Here is a 22692-nt window from a genome sequence, read left to right as displayed (position 1 = left end):
TCCATTAGCTTCAGTTAGTTCTTATTGTTGGTCGCTCGATGCTCTTGGTTTGTTTTTCTCCTCTTAACACCTTATGCAGGGCAGGTTGACAAACTCCACTTCATTCCCTCATTCCCCTGCTAAGTGGGTGCATTCCTCACATTGCTCTACCCCTATTGGGTTTGGTCCGGGGGCAGCTGCTCGTTCTAATGATAAAGGCCTGAATTCATCATGAAGGGTTTCCCGATGGCCTGCTGATGGTAGAAGACATGAGCTTCTTCCGGATCCTCTCTTAGATCAATCTTGGTTTGGTGATGCTATCGGGTATCCTCCCATCTCCTTTCACATGCTCCATGGTTGCTTATCATAACTATGGAGGGAATATGGAAGCCCAACTATTATTATTTGTGGAAGAGATAATAGTTGTGCAACCTTTCCCTCTAAGGAACTCGAAGCACCGTATTGTCCCCTGTCTCCTTGGTGGGTTGGTGATAAGCATGCATTTACCATTATTTATTTGATTTAATTCCCCATATTTATTTAATTAAAGAGAGCTAATTGAGTATTTTTGTGTATTTTTTAGGAATAAAGTGATTGGTTATTAGAGATATTATGGAGTAAAGTTGGCAAATATTTTAGATATTGGTGGATTTTAAATCATGGCATTCAATATTTCTGCCCAAGAAATCATGAAAAGTGAGATCTTAGCCAAATTGGAAACAGGTGGAGGTCTAAGGAACAAAATTGGTAATAAATCTGAAAATCGGGTAAACAGACCTACCTTCAATATTTTGGGCATATCTCTCTCGTATGAGCTTGTATTGCGATGATTCAAGATGCTATGGAACTATATTGAAAATATCTACAACTTTCTAGTTTTGAGTTTTTCCAAAATCTGAACGAATAAATGTCAAATCTACGAGTAAAGAGAGGAGATTCATTATGTGCGGGAGACATAAAAGAGAAGCCAACCAGAAGGAAGACCGTGAACGCGACGTTCGCTCTCATCTCTCTCTCTCTCTCCCTATGTTTCATCTTTATTTTTCTTATGAACTTTGTGATAATGAGTAACTAGTTCATTTTCCTTGGGATGTAGATGAACCATGATTATTTCATTAATTTGATTGTTCTGTATCTTCTAGTTGATTGTGTTTGAGTTTGGCCAAAGATGTTATATAGCTCAGCAAACTAAGCGTGCCAAGCTTTTGCAAAGGACGATAGTCTTGCGAAAATAGGGCATATCTAGGAAGACCATCCCTAATTTGCTTTGAAGTGTAGAGTTATATCGGTTAGGGAAAAGCATTGGGGATTCAAAATCCCAAAGATCTTCACATATTTATAGTTAACGTTTTTGCATTAATTAGTAGATTTAGTTTAAATTTAGTTTTGTTTAATTCAATCTTGTGACTTAGCCTTTTAGTTCCCCATAGTTCGACCCCGTACTTTCTGCTTGCTATATTAGTATAGGATTTTATTTTTTATTGGTTAGCGACACGATCAGTTGGGAATTATCTTGTTCATCTCCCAACCGATCCCTTCCCTGAAAATCGAAAAAAGGCCAAACTCTCCCCCCCCCCCATTGCAATATGGATTCAGTTAAGAAATATCTGAGCCAATTGTTTTGCGGTGGATCAGGTCTTTAGTGCTGCCTCACCTCTTGGGTGTGTCCTTGACACATAACTCAACTTTGTTACTATTGGTTTACCTTCCAACTCTGCCAGAGTGAAGATTCTCTTTGACATCCATTGCACTGTTAAGCTTTCTGTCATCATTAAAAATAGGTTTGGTGAATGTTTCAACCTCAAAGTTCCTATGAAGTGTTGTTTATCTATTCAAACTGTGGTAAAATTACCCATGAATTCCAATAATGCACGTTGCATGAGTCGGATCCCAAACCCCAATTCGGCCTTCGCCCATTTGAATCCATTTCTAATTTTTTGGTGGATTTGATACGTTGTGGACCACTAGGCCAGCTCTTTGTGACCTCATTAAACCCAAATCCTTTGCCTTTGAACCAAACCCCAATTGTATCTGTAGGACCAACCCGTGTTTTTAATGAGGAATTTGTTAATTCTATGTTAGAAAGCTCTCCGTGTGGATTGGAGGTCCTTCCAAGGAATCTAGTGAAGACTCTTTCAGTCCTTTGTTGTTTGGCTGATGTGGCTCTAAATACTGCTTGCTCTTTGAAGGACATGGCGGGTGAAAATAGTCCATCAAAGCTGTCTTGTGACTCTCTCTTGCCTGTTTCTTCTTTGGTGGATCTCTGTCCTCAATTGGACAATAAGTTAATAGTTGCTGAAGATGCTCATGTTTCTTCGAAAACTACAATTTATGGAGACAACATTGATAGGGTTGATGACCAAATAAATAATTTCATCTAAGTACCCAAAGGTAGAACCGTCACCACCTTGTATTAATGATATTATTATGAATCACCAATTACATGATGTTGCCCAAAAATTATCTATGCTTTACTCACCGATGTTATTAATGGAAAGTTTTTGACGGTGGAGTCAGGTGAAGTGGATGACAATGATAAGATCGGTGCTACCCTTTTTGCAATCTCTATGGGCCTAGAACTAGTGAAGAAGGAAAGTATTCAAGTATCACCTCCTTCCTACCAAAGTCTCCAAAGACAGAGTGGCCGCTTCAATATCTAGAAAGTCTTCTTGAAATAGTAGTTAAAATGAAAAACTCAAAAGTGACTACTTGCTCTATTTTTCAATCATCCAAACTACTTGAATTTTTGGCTACCCTAGCAACTGCGGGAGTAACTGGAACCAATGAATATGCTAGGATTGATTTAGGACTTTTGATCAATATGATGTCTCGACCAGCATATGAGACACCACAATGTAATTTTAACTATGTTTAATACATATAATTTTAAAAAATCCCAAGGATTTGACAACTCTAAGAAATAGAGTTATTTCTAATTTTTAGTTCCTTGAGAAAGTTTAATTTAAAAGTGATTTATCTCAATTTGTTGCACATGCTGTTACTTTTTAGTTAATATTATCTTAGTGATGTGTGTTGGATCTCTTCGATCAGAAAAATACTGCAAAACAATGCTAGGCATGAGCTGACCACGGGGTCAAGAAGCCACTCCGATGATCAAATTAGTATATGCACCACTCAAGGAGCCCTGCTAGGTTGCAGAGCCAAAACTATAATTCACACAGAGTATAATATGTTTTTGTTGCTTTTTTCCCTAGTTTGAATGTAGGGTTTATATAGTTTTCACCTTGGGGTGTCGATCATCAAACCTTGTAAGGGGCTTTATTGTGGACCGTTTAATCTTGATATTTGACTCCCTCTAGTATTCGAGCTCATTGAGGGATTCCAAACACCTCCTTTATGCAAACTCCTCTCCTCTTACGCCTTTCGAGTCCTTTGGGAGTTGGTTACCTGTTTCATTCGGATTGGCTTTAGGGTTGTGGCTGTTATTTCTCCCGAACTTATGATTTGACCTTTCCTTGGTCGAACTTGGTTTGGTTCAATAATTTACTCAGCATGGTCCACTCTGTTATTCTTTTACTTATCACTCATAGTGCAAAAAACAGGGGCGGGGTGTTAAATTATATAGTGCATTTTTGAAAATTTTCATATTATTATTCCTCCAATCGCTCTTTTTGTTTCGTTTTTTTTTGTGGGGCTTCGTTGAAATGTCGCCGGATGGGTGCGAACCCAAGACCTCCCCATAGGAGTCTGGGCTTTTAACCGCTCCACTAACCCACCATTGACTAAGTTTGGATTTTTGTATATGGGCTTTTCAACGACTCTGGGCGATTCCAGATCGTTCCGAATCCCGATTTACAACTTTTGATGACGAGTAATGAGCCGATACATGTCACATTGTCCCTTGGCTATAAAGCCTGTGACCCTGCTGAGTGCCGGGCCTGCCTCTTCGTTAGTCATGTCAGACTCGAAGAATTCAGAGAAAGAGATGAATCCTCCCTCATCGCATGAGCCGGCTGAATCCGACCTGCTCGCCAGAACCGTTACTGGCACAACCTTAGATCTTGAAATTGAATTTTACGATTCTCATATAGACTATCGAACTGAAGCTGCGATGGGCGGAGTTGACTTTGGAACACCTCTCAACGAAGCAACAAGGGCTGAAATCGACATTGAACGAACGGTTGATGACGGCCCGATAGTTGCCGCCGAATCTTCGCCACTGCCTCCTCCTCCGCCGTCGTCAGAGGTTAATGAATCATCTATCAATGGAGAGGGAGTTACTGTGGTGGCTCCGGAGGCAAATGGGTTGGATGGTGGGAATGAAGAGGAGCCCGTGCCTGTTATTGAAAACACCGAACCGCAACCGGAGTCTCAGTCCCAGCCTCAGCGGAAGAGAGCGGCTCCTAGAACGGGGCTGGAGCTGGCGATGATCGAGGCATCGCCCAAGACACCAGACTGGTTACCATCTGGTTGGTTGATGGAGAGCAGAATTCGAGGATCCGGTGTTACCGCCGGGATGAAAGACCGGGTAATTTTGTTAAACAGAATATTTATGTATTCCCTGCAAAACATAGGAGATTTAACCTGGTTTTATATTGACGTGGAAGTCCTTTACTGCTCCATCTTGTTTGGTTGGCTGCAGTGTTGTACTTGCAAATTGGGTAAATGGAACTGTTGTTTGTTAGCCCAAGGGGTTGGCTCAGTTGGTAACAACGCCTTATGGTCAACAGTTCGTATCTGGTTGGGCCAGAAAATCTACCAGTTCCACCCCCGGGCAATCTGTTCACCTCATTCTGCTGCCTTTGTGGAAGTGGTCATGAATAACTTCTAGACATCACTGCAAAAAAAGTTTCAAAACGAGGCATATCACATTTTATATTTTGAGCCATCTAGGTATTTTGCGGGTGAAATGTTAAATGAATCGAATAAATTATATTTTATTACTACACATTTGGAAAATGCTGACTAGGTTAAATGATAAAATTGTGGTACACCATCCAGTAAATGTGCTTCAGAATTGATGTTGCCTTATGGTGTGCAAAAGATTAGCAAAACACAGAATTGCTATATTCCAAGGGAAATTAAAGAAGCTTATTATGAGTAGGTTGAGTAAATGTGCAATGCAGGGATATATCATATATATCTTTTTTTTTTTTTCTTTCTTAAAGTTGGTGTCCTAGTGCTATGAAATGCAGGAGAACAGTTAAGAAAACGACCAACTTGTCGAGTTTATGATGAAAACCAGGTCTAGGGCTAAGGTTTAATTTGGTAATTTACCTAGACGTAGGTGTTGCCCAGGAAATTCCAGCAAAAGGGGGATGGTTTAGGGTTTTTAAGGTGATTTAGAGCCTGCTGAAATTGAATTTCAAATTTGAGTCCTATTGTAATCAGAATTCCAGATTTGAATTTTGAATTTGGAGGCCAAATTGGGGTTTCAGCTAGGTAGAAGAAGGCTACTCCTTGCAGTTTCTGCTGAACAGTGCTGATTTCTATTGTTATCCTTTCAGCTAGAATGGGATCTAATTGACAGAACTTGATAAAAATCAGATTTCTGGAATTTTAAATTTTATGTGGAATCTCAAGGAGGAAGATGAAGTGCATGTTTTTCCAACTTAGGGAATAGGACTGATTTGTAGAAAATAATGGTAGGGCTTGAACCTAGGGTTTCCTGCAGTGTGATTGGGGATGAATGGGAGTGGGAAGGGGCTGGGAATTGGGATTTCCTAATGGGACTAGGTTGTTGTATCGCTGGGAAGAGAGTGGGGAAAGGGGAGGCTCTGGTCAGTAGAGAAGGGCTAGGGGAGTTGTGGGGCTTAGGGGCAGGGCTTAGGGTGGTCCATAGGGTTTGGGGAATGCTGCTGTTAAGGTACATCAGCAAAGGGGAGGGGACTCTAGGGCTGTGCAAGCAAGGAAAGGGGTGGGGTGGGAAGGGGTCATGGACAAGGAGGGAAGGCAAAGGAATTTTTTTTGGGGGTTGGGACCAAGGCCTACCTAACAAGGAGACCCTGGTCCTCAACTTAATCAAATGTATTAATCATCAGAACTCAAAATTACAATGCCAGAAGAGGCTATTTATAGCCTAAAAATAAAAGACCTTGACTAGGCTTTGGAATTCCTAAAAGATAAGGATCCCAACTCTAGACCACTTTCACTCAAAAAGGAATCAAAGTACTACGAGACCACAACCCTAGATTGAATTCTTACTACTTCACTTTGAAGTTATCTTTAAGAGTATATGCTAATTAGATATCTTATGACTCAACCAATAACTTTAAATCAAAACAAACTCCTAAAAGATCAGAACCCGTTTGGATAAGGATCTTATCTTATCCACAACTAATTAACTCAACTCAAGTCAACTCAACGTTAAGTGGATTATAACTTTCAAACTACTAACTCAAATAAGAAACTACAAATAGATCCATCACCTTTGGATCAAGGGGATTCTCTTTATATCCTTATTGAGCCGTAAAAGCCCTAGAAAATGACAAAAATGCCCTTCAATGGGATTTTGACTAGCTTTGGATTGGCTTCTTTGGTTTAAGATTTGGGCCCAATTATAGAGGGGTCAACCGTGTTCATGTTAGTTTATAGATTCTTTGTTTCGAGCAGCTCAAAGGACTCACGTCAGTCTTCTTTAAGGATATTGGAGTAGACCACTTTTCTATCTATATTCCAAGTGTAGCAGTCAAGACCCAATCTAGGGAACCAGGCAATAAAACAAATCACCCAAACAAACAAGAAGATAATGCCCAAGGATCTTGTGCAAATAAAATGGAGACAAACACAAAGCAAAATAGAAGAACACGACCACACGAGAAAAGTAATCAAGATACACGAGATTTTTACGTGGTTCACTAATCGAAAATGTTCAAGATTAGTTACTCCATGGGATGGTGGCAAAAAAATTTCACTGTTCAACTCCAAAATAATACTAGGTTTGAGTAGATATAATGTTACCTTAACAACGGTGACGTCTCATCAAACCTCAAACAACACCTATCCTTCCACCTTCAAGCTTTTGAAGAAACCTTCAACACCAAGCTTAAGCTTTGATTGAAAAGAGACAGCAAGAGAGGTTGGGGGGGAGGGAACCTTTTTTGCAAAATCACAAGCATGGTTATCAAAGCGTACTCTTAGGCGGCCGTAGGCACCTAGGCCCATTTTTGGGTCAAGGTGATCAAGTGTTGCCTTATTGCCTTACTCGGTGTCACATTGGTTTTCATTGCCCTTTATCGCCTAGCTTTGCCTTTGCCTTGACCATGGTGGGAGATCTCGCGAGATATCTCGCTATTTTGAGATAGCGAGACGAGAGGAGAGAGATGGGAGATCTCGTTACATCTCGGCGAGATCTTGCCATCTCTAGTCCAAACACCTGGTTTAGGGGGTTTTAAAACCCCCTATCTCGCTCGAGAGAGGCATATCTCGCCTTTGCAACCCTTAAAACTTGTCAGAAACTTGATTTTTGGCTGGAATTTGTTGGGGATTCAACTTCTAAACATCTTTAACTCATCTACAACATCAGATTATCATCATTCAAGCCTATTTCAACTAGATCTTCAACAAAGGTAAGATTTTCCCCCAAATTTGAATTTTTTTCAAATAGAATGTTCTACAATGGGTGTGTGAGTCTAGTATAAATAATTGTTCATTTACTAGCTTTGATCTACACTTTCATGGAAACAAATTTAACGTGATATTTAAACCGACATGTGACATACTACAGTGATGAGTTGACTAGGGAGTCGTATGTGGCCACCGTTCAGAATCAATTGATGCAGAATGTTAAGTGATACTCTTGTTGTCTTGTAATCTTACTTTTGTACTCTTGTGATTTTAAACTTATGGATTATGATTTATGACTTACTAAAAGTCTAAAACTTTTTATGGTTTTAAAATTTGAAGACATTTAAGTTCTTTGATTGTTTGATGTGTAATGTATTTGATACTTGATAATTGATAACATGAATTACTTGATATCTCTGCATTACATGTTGTCTAACCTTGTATTTGACAACATTTTGGTTTTACACATAGGGTGGACTTAGAAGACATACTTAGTGTTGTTTTCTCACAAATCTAAGGCCACCAATGTGTTCAAAAGGCCTTAAATAGACTACTACTAAGTTTTAGCCCAACCGGTGCCCTAAAACCCACCAAGATGGGGCACTGAGATTATGCCAGAATTTTGGTAGATCTTGACCGAGATCTCACTATTTTGGAGTGGCAAGATCTCGCTTAAGAGCGAGATCTCCCACCATGGCCTTGACAACCATTGATCACAAGACTAAAAAACCCCAAAACTTCATCTCACATTTTTCTCAAAGCCCCCTTATCTTGAAAGTAACTCACTAGAAAACTAGTTTTCAACTTCTTCTTTTTTTCCAAGGCCCACTTTATGTGAACTCATAATCTAACTAATATTTGACTAGAAATGGGCCCATCAAATTAAAAAAAGAAGCAAATAGAAGGTGATTGTCCCGATTCTTTGGATTGGGTCTTGGTTACTAGAATTGGTTTTAGAGCAAGGTTTTGTGCATCCACTTCGGAGTATTAAGTGTTCATACATTTAGAGTGGAGCCATTTGATGGAAAGTCAATCTTAGAGTTATAAAAAACGAAGATGAAAGATTTGTTAACCCCAATATGTTTGTTACAAGGTGTTGTTAAGAAGGGATAGGAAACAGGAGGGAATGAAGGATGACAATTGGGAAGAGATGAATCTCAAGGCTATATTTACTATATGGTTGAGCTTGTCTAATGAAATTTTGCACATGAAAAACAATAGCGGATTTGTGGTTAAATTTGGAAAGTATCTACTTCAAAGTCTTTCATAGATAGAATTTTTTTATGAGAAATTATTTTCTTTAAGAATAAAGGATAGTTAAAAAATAACATGCTTTATCCATTGAAAAGTGTTAAAGAGAAGATAAAGGATGAAGACAAGGTGGTGGTTTTAATTTGCACATTTCATTTGGTAGCTACCTTAAATTGTAGCAAGGGGGATTTTCTTAACTATGATTTGATTTGTAGCACATTACTTACCTAAGAACTCTGAAAATTTGCTTCTTTGGGAAGTTCTTTGGAGATGGCATTGAAAGCTAATATGCCAAGGGGTAAAAGCAAGGAGTGTCAGGACTCTTCTAAGGATATTTAAGGAGCAAGTTAAGACATTGTTCTACATTCAAGGGATATGATGGCAAGTATAATTGTTGATTTTGTGGAGATAGTGGAGATCTTAAAAGAAATTGTCCCAACAAAGAAAGAAAAAAAAAATTCTAACTCCAGAAATTATAAAGGCAAAGATGATGTTGGTGATAATTTTAAGGCGGGTAATGAAGTTATGGCTACTACATCTAGTCTTATTGAAGATGAAGTGTTAATGGTGGGTTGTAATCTGGAATTTCACCAAAATTGGGTTCTCGACATTGGTGCTACACATCAAATGTGTCCAAACAAATCTTGGTTTAACACGTATGGGCATGTGAAGGAGGATTGGTGAAGATGACAAATAACTCAACTAGTAGAACATTTGGCATTGGATTGTTACGTTTAGAGATGTTTGATGATATTGTTTGCACACTTGAAAATGTTCAACATGTTCTAGATATAACAATAGGTTTAGTTTCTTTACCTACTTTGGAAAAGGAAGGTTGCAAAATTTTCGGGGGGAGATGGAGTCCCCAGAGTATCAAGAGGTGCTCTTGTTATCACGAAGGGACTTTGGGTTGGTCTCTTGAATTAGTTGTTTGGTATTTCTTTAATGGATGATGTTGCAAATGTGGTGGTTGATAAAGGAGATGTTCCTCTTAGGCTATGGCATTGAAGATTTAGGCACATGAGTGAAAAGGGGATGATGTTTTGATGAAAAACAAACTTATCTGAATCTGAATTTCTCGGAGAACGGATTTTTTAAGCATTGTGTCTATTGGAAGCATCACAGAAGAGCTTTTAAACCCAACATACACACAAGTAAAGGGATAGTTGACTACATTCACTCAGATGTTAGGGGTCCATCACCGAATGCGTCTTATTGTGGTGCTCAATACTTTGTTACTTTCATTAATGACTTCTCAAGGAAAGTATGGGTGATAATTTTTAAGTAAAAAAGTTCTGTGTTAATGGCATTTAAGAATTTCAAGGTTGAGGTGGGGACAACAATCAATAGAAGCATTGAGGTTTTAAATACAGATAATTAGATGGAATATGCAAAAAATGAATTTGCTGATTTTTGCAAGGAAGTAGGAATTTTGTGGCATCATATGGTTATGCATGCTCCACAAGAAAATGGAGTGGTGGAGCATATGATTATATGAATAGGACATTGGAGAGGTTCTGGCTATCCTATGCAATGCATCTTGGACAAAGAATTGTGGACGGAAGCAGTGTTAATGGCATGCTACCTTGTAAATAGAATTCTTTCAATGACTTTGGGTGGAAAGACTCCATATGAGATATGGTATGAAACTCTTTGTGATTATTCAAATTTGAAAATGTTTGGATGTGATCCATATGCTTTGATCCTAATTTATCGAAGGAGAAAGTTTGATCCAAAATCTAATAAGTGTACCTTTGTGGGATATGGGAAGAATGTAAAGGGGTATCGATTATGGGATCCAAATACCCATAAGATCATCATAAGCCAGGATGTGCATTTTGATGAATCCTCTATGTTGATTAAGATGGTGGAAAAGAAAGTTGATAAGAAAAGTCAATTGTTAGGATACTCATTAATTTCACATGCAACCTACAAGATCTTCAAATGAGGGTGCTTATGATGAAGTTGTTATGAATCTCGATAATCAAGGCATACAAAGAAAAAGAAGCATACAAAGAAAAATTCTTTCATCTTGCATCAGTTAATGTTGAAGAAATTTGGGTACCTTTGGTAGAAAGACCTACATTACAAACTTGATTGTCAAAAATGTATAAAGAATATGTTGATCCCAATACTCTTAGAGCATTGGTAGCTTTAAATGAAGAACCATTCTTTCATGGCATCAATGGGGATAATATAACGTGTTGGGAAGATGCAATAAAAGAAGAGTTTTAAGTGGTTCAAAAGAATAATGCATGGAATTTAGTATAATTGCCAAAGGGTAGAAAGGCTATTGATAGTAAATGGGTATATAAACTCAAAAAGGGGGGATGGCAAGATAAAGAGGTATAGGTCCTATAAGCTTATTGCCCAAAGCTTTGCGTCAATGTTGTCAAAGCGTCCACCTAGGCGGCAAGGTGGTTCTTCAACCGCCTTGTTTTTAACTGCTTAATTGATGCATTATGTTTTTGCTGCTTTTTGGCCTAAGTGCTACCACTTTGTCACCTTGTGCGCCTTATTGCCTCTTAGACGCTAAAGTAGCCGTTTTTTTTACATTTTGTACATAATATTTTTTCTTAACTTTTTTTTTTTTTTTTTTAAATCAAAATTAATTCTACAAAGCTGTAAAAAAATTTAATAGCTTAATCATTTAGGAATTGAGGCCCAAATTGCAAACGACCCTTGTACCTGTCAGCAAAAAAATGTGAAGCATGAGCCATACTCAACGTTGAGAATCAATGAATCATTAAATGGACAATGACTTGGAAATCGGAATAATGAGATCTATTAATTTATCGTGTTGACCCTGTTAGTACATAGTCATTGTTACGATGCTTGATGAGATGAACTTGTGTTTGTGTTTTTTTTTTGGGATAATTTTCATAATTATGATTCTTGAATGCTTTCTTTTTTGGATGAGTATGAATATTAAATGTTTGTTTAGCTTATTATAGAAAGTAGTTGTATTAAAAGTAGTTTATAAGTAGTTGTATTGAAAATTTTTTACCCAACTGCTTTGGTCTCCTTATTGCCGCCTAGGCACCGCTTTGTCACCTAATTGCCTATGTGGAGCCCCAATCGCTTTGGTCGCCTTACCTCCTTGACAACCTTGGAGTCTGCAATTGAGTCATTCAGATTCCAGTTCGAGTCTAGTTTGGATTTGTTTTGGATAAGTTTACTTGTGAGTCAAGTTAAGTTTAAAAGAGTCCAGCTGAGTTAGGATTAGGTCTCCTATCTTATTTATTGAGTCAGTATTTTAAATTCAAGAGTCCAAGTTAGTTTGTAAAGGAGTCCTTATCAGAAAGGGACATCCTAAGTTGAGTCAATGTGTCTGCTTTCCCAGGCTATAAATAGCCTTTCTTTGTAATATGATTTCAGTTTTTGATGATTAATTGAATTGTTGAGTAAGGACCAGGGTCTCCTTCATCGGGTGGGCCTTGGTTTGGAGTCTTGAGTTCAGAATTTCTGCTGCTTCTTCAATTTCAACTACTTCAAGTAATCTTCAAGACATTCCTGCACAGGATCCAGCATTCCAGCACCTTCACAAGTAAGTACAAATCATTCCCCACCCGTCCCCAAGCGCACACACCTCTCACAGCCCCTTCCCCATCTGACCGTAGCCACCCCCGCCCCAATTCCCCTCTGCTAAGCCCTAAAAACCCTTCTCCTCCCATCGCAAGTCATCTCCCTCCCTTCCTCTTTAGTCTCAACCAACATTAACCCTTCCCCTTGCACCAGCAAGCTCTCCCATCTTCCTCTTCTTCCAGCGGCAGCAAATCCTAAACCATCTAGGAAACCTCTAGTCCCAGCCCAAAGCTCTCCTAACTACCTGTTAGAATTGCCCAAGCCTCTAGAGTCCATTCCTACTCTTATTTTTCCCAACCAAACCTGTCCAACTCTGAAGTTTAACAAAAAACCTGCACTTCATCTTCAACCTTAGCAATTTGCAGAAAATTTAGAATTCCAGAAATCTGATTTCTTTAATTTCTAATCAATTCGATACATTCTAGTTGAGGAGAGAGTGTTGGAAGTCAGTTCTGAGAAGCAGAACCAGCATCCTAACCCACCTTCCACCCTAGCCAAAACCTAAAGACCAGTCCTAGGTCTCCTATTTTCATATCTGAACTTAAACTTTCCATTGTTTCAGATCTGAAACTTCAGTTACAACAGGCTTGAACAGCCCTAAAAACCTTTAGGAACCCTTCTTTCTATTGCTGGAAACTCCTGGACTGTACTGAACCCTAAGCCTAGGGAATTACCAAATTACCACCACCCTAGGCCTGGTTTACATCAGATTCCCTAGGAGTGGAGACTTGTGGCTGTTTGTGTTTATGATTCCACAGTTTTGGGTGTTCTTCAAGCTCCCATTATCATCTTCAAGTAAGTACAGCCAAATCCTAACCCGGCCCCTACCTTCTCCTTCATCTTCCATTGCAACCTTCATCTTCTCCTTTCCCTGTAGCTTGCGTCAACCCCTACCCATCCGCAAAATTTAAAACCATAACCCTAATTCCCATATCACCCTTTTTTCTGTTCTCCGGAATTTTGTAGGAACTTTCAGACTTTTTCTAGGACCTAAAATTCAGGGTCAGATCTATGGCAATCTGACCGTTAGATCTGTCCCAAACTTTAGCAGCCTCATCCCCCCAACTCTAGTGACCTTCCCTCTAAATTTCATCCCAAGGAGATCAACCAAACCCTAGTTTAAATCCTAATTCTTTTGCTGCCATAAATTCCCCAAAACCCTAACCTACTTTCATTCTTAACTTTCAAGCCACTCATTGAAACCCCTATTCCTCTTAGGATCACCCTCCATAAACTCTCCTTGACTTCGATTATAACCCTAACCCTAGCCACCCATTAGAAACCCTTGAAGTTGAGAAAACCCTAATTGTTTAAACCCTAGAATTCTGGAATTTAATCTGAACACTATAATTATGGAATTCAGATTTATTATCCTCAAAACCCTAACCTAAACCTTCTAGCCAAACCTAACCCTCATTCCCCTCTACCCCCCAAAAAAAACCCTTGGAACCCTAGAAACCCTAGCTGCAGGGTGTATTTAGCCCTTATATCTGCTGTCCTGTAAATTGCCACTATGAAGGGTTTAAAACCCTAATTTACTGCTGATTTCAACTTAAGAGATCATGAAGAGTGGCCCCCGACTTGGGGTTGAATCACTTACACCAATGGGGAAGCTCTGATGTTAATTGTTAATTGCTTCTATTACATGAAGAGAAAACATATCTGAAATCAGCCATGAAACTGAAGAATACTAAAAAATCCTAGTAAGAGAATTAATTTCTGGATCCCGCCTACGTTGAGCATAGACCTTGTTTACCCATTCCAAAGGGCGGGCTACAGCCCCAAGGGAATATATATATATATACACACACACACATGGCTGTCAAGGCAGCAAGGCTACCAAAGTGATTGGGGGCTCCGCCTAGGTGATTAGGCGATAAAGCGGCGCATAGGCAGCAATAAAGCGATTGGGGTAAAAAGTTGCAATTCAATTACTTTTACACTACTTTTCAATACAACTACTTTCTATAATAAGCTAGACAAATGTTGAATAGTCACATTCATTAAAAATAAAAATAAAAGCATTCAAAAATCATAATTATGAAAAATTATTCAAAAAAAGAACATAAACATAAGTTCATGTCATCAAACCATGGTTGTCAAAGCATCCGCCTAGGCATTTATTGATTCATTGATTCTTGATGTTGAGTATGGCTCATGCTTCACATTTTGTTGCCGATGGACACGGCGGCGCCTAGGCGGAAGCTTTGACAAAACTATATATATAATGGACTACCTAATTGATTGATGAATAATAGACTTAAAGATACTTCAAGACAGCCTCAAAAACCTCCAGCTGCACTTGCTGTTCCGAAACCATGGACACAGTGGAAAGAGATCTATTTATAGCATGACTGAAGTTATAGGTAATCCAACCTAAACTAGGACATATAACATTAATCAAAACAGGAAAATAGACTGAAAATGAAAGTTCACTTAAAATGGAATTCTACAGTAGACCAAGAATAGGATTCCTAGAGAAGCTAAGAATTCCAAATTTTTTTGAAACTGCAAGCTATTCTTCTTTTCCTGGCATGGCTACTAGTGCGTTAATACTTCTGCTATCACTATATGGAGCAATGAAGTTCGTGGTTTCTTCAGGTGGACTAGAAACATTATGATGTGACTGTGTCGTGCAGTATTTCTATGATCCAGTCTCGGGACGTCAATTTCGGTCAAAGAAAGAAGTGCTTTCCTTTATCCAAACAGGATCAAGTGGAAGGAAGAAGGCAAACTCAATGAAGAGTAACATCGAGACCAACATAATGGTTAGTTAGGTTAAATTCTTCTTGGCTTGAAGTACTGTTGGTTCAATTGTAATCAAATGTTCTTTGACTTCTTCTGTAGGTTTCAGAGAGTTCTGGATATGGTAGAAGAAATGGGTCCAACTCTAAAGGGAAAAGATCCAACTCTTCAAGCTTCAATTTCAACAGCCGGCCAGCAAAAGTCCGATGGGTTCTTACTGATTCTGTGAATGGGTTGTGGACCCCTTTTATTGGTGATGAAACCCTGCCCGAGTCAAGCAAGCTAGGGTGAAGGGAAATTATATATTTTCCTTCAGCAACGGTACGAGCATCACCTTTACATAGTTTTGCGCACTCCATCAACAATGCACTTCTCTAGTCTGAGTCACGATGCCAGTTCATCAGTCGCTGGTGGGAATGATTCATGTTATGTTTAATGAACACAAACTGCCTTGATTCTGTTCAGGCATTTCCCTTAAATAGGTTATCAAGTGGAGAACTATGGTGTTCAATGAACCCAACCCATTTGTCCCCTGCTGGCCTTTCTTTATTGTCCTTGATGATTTAAAGAGTCTTTTGTCATCAATCATGTAACTGAATTGGGCTTGGACCCCCACACAAGTTGCAGCCTGCACATAAAACGGACTGATGAAAGGTCTTGGTGAGCGGGTTCAGGTGTATGACATGGGGTAGGGATCATCCATTTTAACGCCTTGGTTACATAATGTATCATCTGAATCTCGGGCCACTTATTTTTTATCTGACAACTCTCACTTGCAGGTAAATACAACTTCTGAAAGAGAAGGACGCAACGCAGATTTGAGAAGCATTTGTTATTCTTCTCTATGACATCAGTTTAGGCCTGGAAGTGTGTGGGAACATTAGAAGCTAAGTGTATAAATGAACCCTTGCTCTAGTGTACCTTACTTTTCTAATGTCTGTCTTGTTATATTTGAAATGGATGAAAAGTGTATGTGAGCAAAGCCTCAAAAATAAACATTCAACAACTGTTTCTCCGTGTACTGGTAAACATTCATCACTGGATGCTTTAAGAATTTTGGTGTTGAATCTGACTTCAATTTATACTAAAATGCTTGCAGAAAGACTTTCAACGTGTGTGCACCCAGGGCATGAACAGGAGGTGGTCATGAAGGTGCACACAAAATGTTGCACCTTTATAAAAGTTACAACTTATTCGTTAGAAGCCTATTTGGGTTCTATAGTTTGATCTTGCAAGTAATTTGATTATCAATAATTCATACCAGAAATGGCACCTTGACAAAACGTTATCACGGATTTTCTTGAAAAAAAGAAGTTTGAACCCCACCCCAAGTTATCTATATATATATATATATATATATATATATGTATGTAAATATTCAGTAGCCAATAATAAATAATTGAGATAATGATAAATTGTGGAAGGAACCATGGTGCGAGATATCTCGCTTGAGATTTCGCCATATCTCGCCCTGGATCTCGCTGGAACTCTCAAATTTTACCCTTTTTTTTGTGGATTTTGGCTAAATTTTCACTTGCAATTACTCTTAGCACATCTACAACAAGGAAGATCAATCATTTTCTACTTGTCTTATGAATTTATGATTTAATAACTTATATAGAACTTTTAATGGTTGTATAATTATTTTATTCTTGAAAATTGAGATTGTGATACTGGATGGAATTTTGATAACATTTAAGTTAGTTGATGCATTTGATATACTTGCTTTTCATTTATGTGCCTTAAAGGTTCTATATTACATGTTGTATAACATTGCATTCCCTAATCCTACTACATTTCGGTTTTACACTATAGGTAGACTTAGAAATCATACATAAGGTTGTTTCTAACAAATCCAATGCTACCAATGTGTTCAAAAGGCCTTAAATAAGCTAAATACCAAGTTTCAACCCAATTGAGACCCTAAAACCCACCGAGATGGGCCACCGAGTTGACGCCAAAAAGTTGTATATCTCGACCGAGATCTCACCGAGATGGTCGAGATCTCTCTTTTTCAATGTAGCGAGATTTCTCTCGAGAGCAAGATCTTCTACTATGAAAGGAACTCTTTCGAACTGCATTACCATGAAGCTTGGATGGGGGTGTTAATATATTTGTATTTGATTATATTCAATGGAACCTAGATGGAGAATATTGACATTTTTAGAAAGTTTTAAGGATGAGATTTAAGAGTATCACTACCTTTTCTTCAATTCATCTTAGGTAAGGTTTAAAGTATTGGTATCAAGTATTGTATCAGGTAATTTTCAGAGATGTATTGCCCTGCATCAAGTATTGTATCACTCTGGCTAATGTATTTTAGTGTAATTCAATGGAGATACGTATCGAGATGTATCGTATCGGTTGGATCAGATATTTGATTTTCTCATTATTTTTGTTTTTAATATTATTCTGTTTAAAATCCGATGAAGTCAATCAACTGAATACCACATGAATCGGATACTGGAGGAGTAGCATTGTAGATTCAAAAATAGGTCAGATCATCCCTAGAACTTTTGGAATAGAATTGTATACGTTCCGAGCATCTGCTCAGCAATCTAATACTCACCAAAGCTTCCACATTTACTAGCACAGTGATTTTACGTAAAACAGCTTTTTGGAAAAATAACCACATACACATACAGGCTGATGAAGGAACTGGATCGTCCATCCATTTATAACGTTGTCACAGACAAAGTATATTATACAAGATTAAACTTGTGCCCAGGACATGGAAATTCAGGTCCTAGCAACGATTCATACTTTTGTTCATGTTATAGCCAAAACAGGTAGAAAAGAAAAAAAAACCATTTGAGCATATGCAGAGTGAAGGAATACAAGACTAAGCATGGCATCTAACATTCAAATTGGTTGCTAGAAACCCAAATCAAATGCAGCATCAATCCTCACCGGCCATTGCCACTTAGGTCAGCAGGCCCAGTCCTGCATCCAGCCTGCTCAAGGAACTTCATAAGCCGCAGGTGCTTTGTAGCCCACTGCTCAGCCAACTTCTGCTCTTTGGCCTCAGCATCCCTCCTCAGACCTGCTAACTGTTCCTTATATTCTGCTTCAATCTGGTCCAGAGTTATCTTTTGCTCTTCCCTGAGGGCTCTTACCTTTAACTCTATCTCCTCCATTTTCTCTCGCCTACGATTTGCCTTCTCAGACTCTAGCTGCAGCTCCACCCGTTTCAATCTCCACGTTGCTTCCTTCTTGTGTGCTGCCCAAGCACGGTGCCCCTCTTCCAATTCTCGGCAACACTCCAGAAGCTCAGATATCATCAGACTATCTCCAACAGCAGTTGCAGGAACTGTTCCCTGTGGTGGCAAACTACCCAGGAGCATGGAATTATTTTCCCCACCTCTTTCAGGCTGTAGCCAGGGGATGGCAGAACCTGGCATTGTAGTTGCGGGCGAGAGCGTAAGTGCAACGGAAGGTGATGGAGGTCTCACAGTAGTTCTACCGTTAGAACTTGAAAGCCATGCAGGAAGCAAATTTGGTGGAGGTGGAGGTGTAGTCTGGTCAGAGTGCAAGAAGGTTCCATTGGAAGTGGCCATCAGGCACTGTGGTGTCTGACACTCTTTTACAAGCTTCTCTGCAAAATTCTCGAGAATCTGATTGTACTTGCCCTCTTCAATAGGGTCAACTGCCTTGCAACGGTCCTGCACCCTCTGCTGCTTCTCCTTAAACACTTCCCACCACTTGCCTAGCCTCTTGGCAGTACGCCCAGGAACCTCTGCTGCGATCTTCTTCCACTTGTTACCGTGCTTGGCTTGAAGTCTGATAACAAGACGCTGTTCCTCCTCACTAAGAGAACCCTTCTTGATACCAGGTTTCAGGTAGTTCTTCCACCTTTCTAAGCAAGATTTAGCATCCCTATCAAGTGGCCTGTTCATGCGCTGTGATACAAGGTTCCAATCCCTTGGACCATATTGTTTCACGTATGCACGCAACAGAGCATCCTCTTCAGCTCTCCAGCGTTGCCTCTCCTTCATTTCCTGGAGCAAGCACCACTGCCCATTGCTTTGGACACAGATTCTTCATGGTGTAACCTGAAAATGATTGAATGTCTTGAATCAGATCTGCCTCAGATGGAATGGGGAATGTTACTTGTATAGTCTCAATTCAAACAGCAAAAAGGATCTCTTAAATGGAGTTCTAAGCAAGAGAGAAAAGAGGAACCTAAAATGGAAGCGTGAAATGCCATTAGTATTTCAACCATTTTTCTTAATTTTACTTAATACCTATAATGGCTTCAGATTACTATCCATCAATTACATCTCTACAAACCCATTGCATCATGCACGAATCATCCATCCAGCGGCAAACAAAAAGAACTGTTTACTTTGCACCAATCATGAATAGCAAATTCCCTTGAAAAGAAAAGCCATTATTTTGAGTATCAGTAACGTGATAGAAGTTTTGCTAGGTGTATGGTTTGATTTTAAGGCTTAATACCTCATGTATATGCATGTACAATTCTCTGTGGAATTTCAGGATATGGAATGTACAATCAGTTGAACAATATTATGCTGTTGAATTAAGTATCAAGCTGTACATTTTTTTGTTTACCTCAAGCAAATAGAATGAAACTCTTATCCCATACGAATTAAACCAGAAAAACAGTAATGTCTGCAGAAACCATCAAACATAGAACTCCTTCTGGATACTCCATATTATTATGCAACTGTCATAAGTTCAACACTATAGCATCTAGGTTGATAAGATATTACCTATTTTATACTTTCTTGAGGTTGATAATCCTACAGCATTTTCAAGGTCAAGGAACCGATCAAGTTTAATAAGGTATAGCAGAAATTTGAGCCATGATCAAATTAATCAGGTATTCTACCAAAAAGTTTCACATTCAAAATCAGGATAGAGTGATGAGAATTTTTTTCACAGAAATTATGAACATTACTGCTTTGGTATTTGGAGAAGACATGTCATAGACCAACTTGTCTCCTTAAAATTAAGTGTCTTAAATCAAACCAATGTGACCCAAACAGAATTTTGACTCATCCCTCAATTTGCATATGCATGACTATAACAGTTAAATTTGGATATGCATGACCATAACGGTTACAGTACATCTGAAAAGCAAAGATTGAGTAAACGAATGTAAAAAGCAATTGCTTATCTTTTTCCTGTTTGCTGTTAATTAATCTAGAAAGGCACATTGACTAATGCTCTCTTTGGAATAATCTATAGTTATGTTTATGACCTATTTATCAACAATCAATTATGATAATAGGTTGTGAGTGATAAACAACATTGTTTGGTTACTACTAAACATAATATATTATATAATAAAATATAGGTTTGGTATAGTTGGATAAATAATATATTATATATCGACTTTGGTTTCGGTTTTGGTTCGCTTTTATTGGTTTGGCTAGTTTTTTTGGTATCCCATGATACCAAAAATATTATTGAAGTGGAGATCGGAGCAGGGTGGAGGTTTTCTCTCTTTTGGTAATAGAAGCAAGGAGGAGGTTGAGAGAGAGAAAAGCAAGGTTTTGTTATTATTTTTGTAGTTTTATCATTTACCCCTACTTAAGTAGTAATTCTGGATATGTTCATTAATGATACCCACATAAACAAAAATTAATAGTTTTATGATGATAAATCATAAACAACCCTAGATCCATTTACGAAATATGTCTTTTAATCAATTTATTTTAATGAAAAAACAGGGGTCATAACATCATACCAAATACATCTATTTATATTTCGTACTCTAGACAAGAGAGCCTAAAGAAACCCCCGTTAATAGAAAGTTCTGAAATTTTTATTTGCTTTAAAATTTGTCTGGATAGTCATTTGTCACTGGTCCATTGAAAGCTCTGACTTTCATTCAGGAGGGAGACAGGGAAGCCTCAAGAATCTTCCATATATACTTAATCCCATCAGATCCATCGGGCAAACAGTTTTGTCTTTGCAGCTAATAGGAGCGAAACAGGGAAGCTTCAAGAATTTCCATATACTCGTTTTCTCCACCAGAGATGACAATCTCTGAATTATGAAGATTCAAGGTGAGAACCCAAAGACTACGGCAACAAGAGCAAGTTTTGAATTTTCACCAAAGACAAAGTAAGTATGAACATCTAAAGATTGCACAATGAGCTGATGTAGTAGACCAAAATATATACTTCACAAGACAAAAGCATGATATCACTGCGAAAACCAAAACCTTCAAGCGTAACCGCAAAATTCTCCCTACTCCCATTCTCCATTCGGTTATGAAAAGCCGTACCTGGATAGGAAAGCTACATAATGGATAATGGTGACCCTTTCATCTACTAAGTAAGTAATGTGGATTTCTGGATGAAAAAGTCAAGCAGCAACTAAAGAGAGCTAGCAAGCAACAAGAAGAAACGGTAGCCACACACAGACAGGAAAAAAACAAACCGTTCCACACAAGCAAAGGGGGTCTGGGCCAAAAGTACTACAGATAGGTCGACATAACAAACCAAATTCAAAGAACACAACTACTAATCACATAAAAAAACTGCAAAGAGAAAATTTGCTCGAGCATTCCATAACTGGGATCTAGTTAGTAAATACATATTTTCCAACCCACAAGCTAAAATCCTAAATACCTGAATAGCAACCATCCCTCAAAGAACCCAAAAACTGTAGCTGACAAATGTAACTGATTCTACTTCGAGATAGTAAGTTAATAACAAAAAATTTAGAAACAGTTCGATGATGAATCGAAGCCCAAATCAGTGTAGAAATATAACACTTACAGTGCTCCAACCATTCGAAACTGAGTAGCTTCTTCGGGTTCACCGAAGAAAAACCAAAAATAGGCTAAAAAAAAGCAGAGTAAAAAAGGGAATCAAAACGGTTGGTGGCTTTAAGGAACGGGGAGATGCTCTTCAGACACAGTGTGAGGATTGAGGAGAAGAGAAGGAAACGCCACGGATACGAATGTATTTCTGCTTTGTTCACGAAAACCCAATTATAAAGAAGGGGAAGGGAAGAGATCTGGACGGTGGCGGAAAAAAGAGGGCATGCGAATGGAAAAGAAAAGCTGTCGAAATTGAATATATGTGCTGACGTCCCAAGAGAATGTAGTATCGTATGCTTGGCTTTGCAGTTGTGATGGGTGCCCAGAAACTTTGTTGCAGAGTGGCAGAGCCGCAGAGCGAGAACTGAGAAGACGTGAGAGAGAGAGAGAGAGAGAGAGAGAGAGGGAGGGAGAAGGACAAGTTACTGCGTAACGCATTGATGATGATAGAGGCGTACGCTCGGTTTCAGCGCCTAAAATGCGCCAGCATCCATTATTTCACAGTTTCTTACGCTTTTTGAGTTTAGTTCGCGGAGTGCCGCAGGAGAAGCCTAACGAACTGATAAAAATGTGATAACTCAAAGATACCATTTTAAAATAGAAAAATTCTCAACGTCGTCCCTGAGGTACCCCTACTATTAATATCACTTCCAGTTATCCAATTTTTTACGTAGTCCTCCAATACAAAAACAGAGGTTTAGGGCCTGTTTGATTACATGAGTTTGGAGATTTCAAATATTTATAGATTTCAAATCTATAGAGTTATAATTTATAAAATTAGATGTTTGGTTGTGGAATGAAATCTGTGG

General features: G+C 38.7%; 2 protein-coding genes across 4 annotated transcripts; one reads left to right on the top strand and one right to left on the bottom strand.

Annotated features, from left to right (window-relative positions):
- Window positions 1–3893: 3893 nt before the first annotated feature.
- On the top strand, window positions 3894–16434 carry LOC149023149 (methyl-CpG-binding domain-containing protein 6-like). Of its 2 annotated transcripts, none has more exons than XR_016171486.1 (4): window positions 3894–4468; window positions 14982–15110; window positions 15190–15775; window positions 15867–16434. XR_016171486.1 is itself a non-coding variant. In XM_089143697.1 (4 exons), the coding sequence occupies exons 1-3, from the start codon at window positions 3896–3898 to the stop codon at window positions 15376–15378; spliced, it is 891 nt and encodes a 296-aa protein (XP_088999823.1). In that variant the 5' UTR covers window positions 3894–3895; the 3' UTR covers window positions 15379–15408; window positions 15867–16434. The 2 variants fall into 2 exon arrangements, 1 of the variants encoding a protein (XP_088999823.1); XM_089143697.1 differs by having other exon boundaries at window positions 15190–15408.
- Window positions 16435–17543: 1109 nt separating this feature from the next.
- Window positions 17544–22429, bottom strand: AS1 (myb-like HTH transcriptional regulator family protein). Of its 2 annotated transcripts, none has more exons than XM_089143694.1 (2): window positions 21840–22429; window positions 17544–19139 (listed from the first exon to the last, which is right to left on the bottom strand). In XM_089143694.1, exon 2 carries the CDS (start codon window positions 19080–19082, stop codon window positions 17994–17996), a length of 1089 nt encoding a protein of 362 aa, XP_088999820.1. In that variant the 5' UTR covers window positions 19083–19139; window positions 21840–22429; the 3' UTR covers window positions 17544–17993. The 2 variants fall into 2 exon arrangements, with proteins under 2 accessions (XP_088999820.1, XP_088999821.1); XM_089143695.1 differs by lacking the exon at window positions 21840–22429 and adding an exon at window positions 21344–21833.
- Window positions 22430–22692: the final 263 nt, after the last annotated feature.

Source organism: Hakea prostrata, chromosome 2, assembly GCF_041222555.1.
Source record: "Hakea prostrata isolate BN-2017 chromosome 2, UWA_Hpros_2, whole genome shotgun sequence".
Lineage (NCBI taxonomy): Eukaryota > Viridiplantae > Streptophyta > Magnoliopsida > Proteales > Proteaceae > Hakea > Hakea prostrata.
Note: the sequence above shows the minus strand (reverse complement) of the source record. Positions and strands in the feature narration are given on the sequence as shown.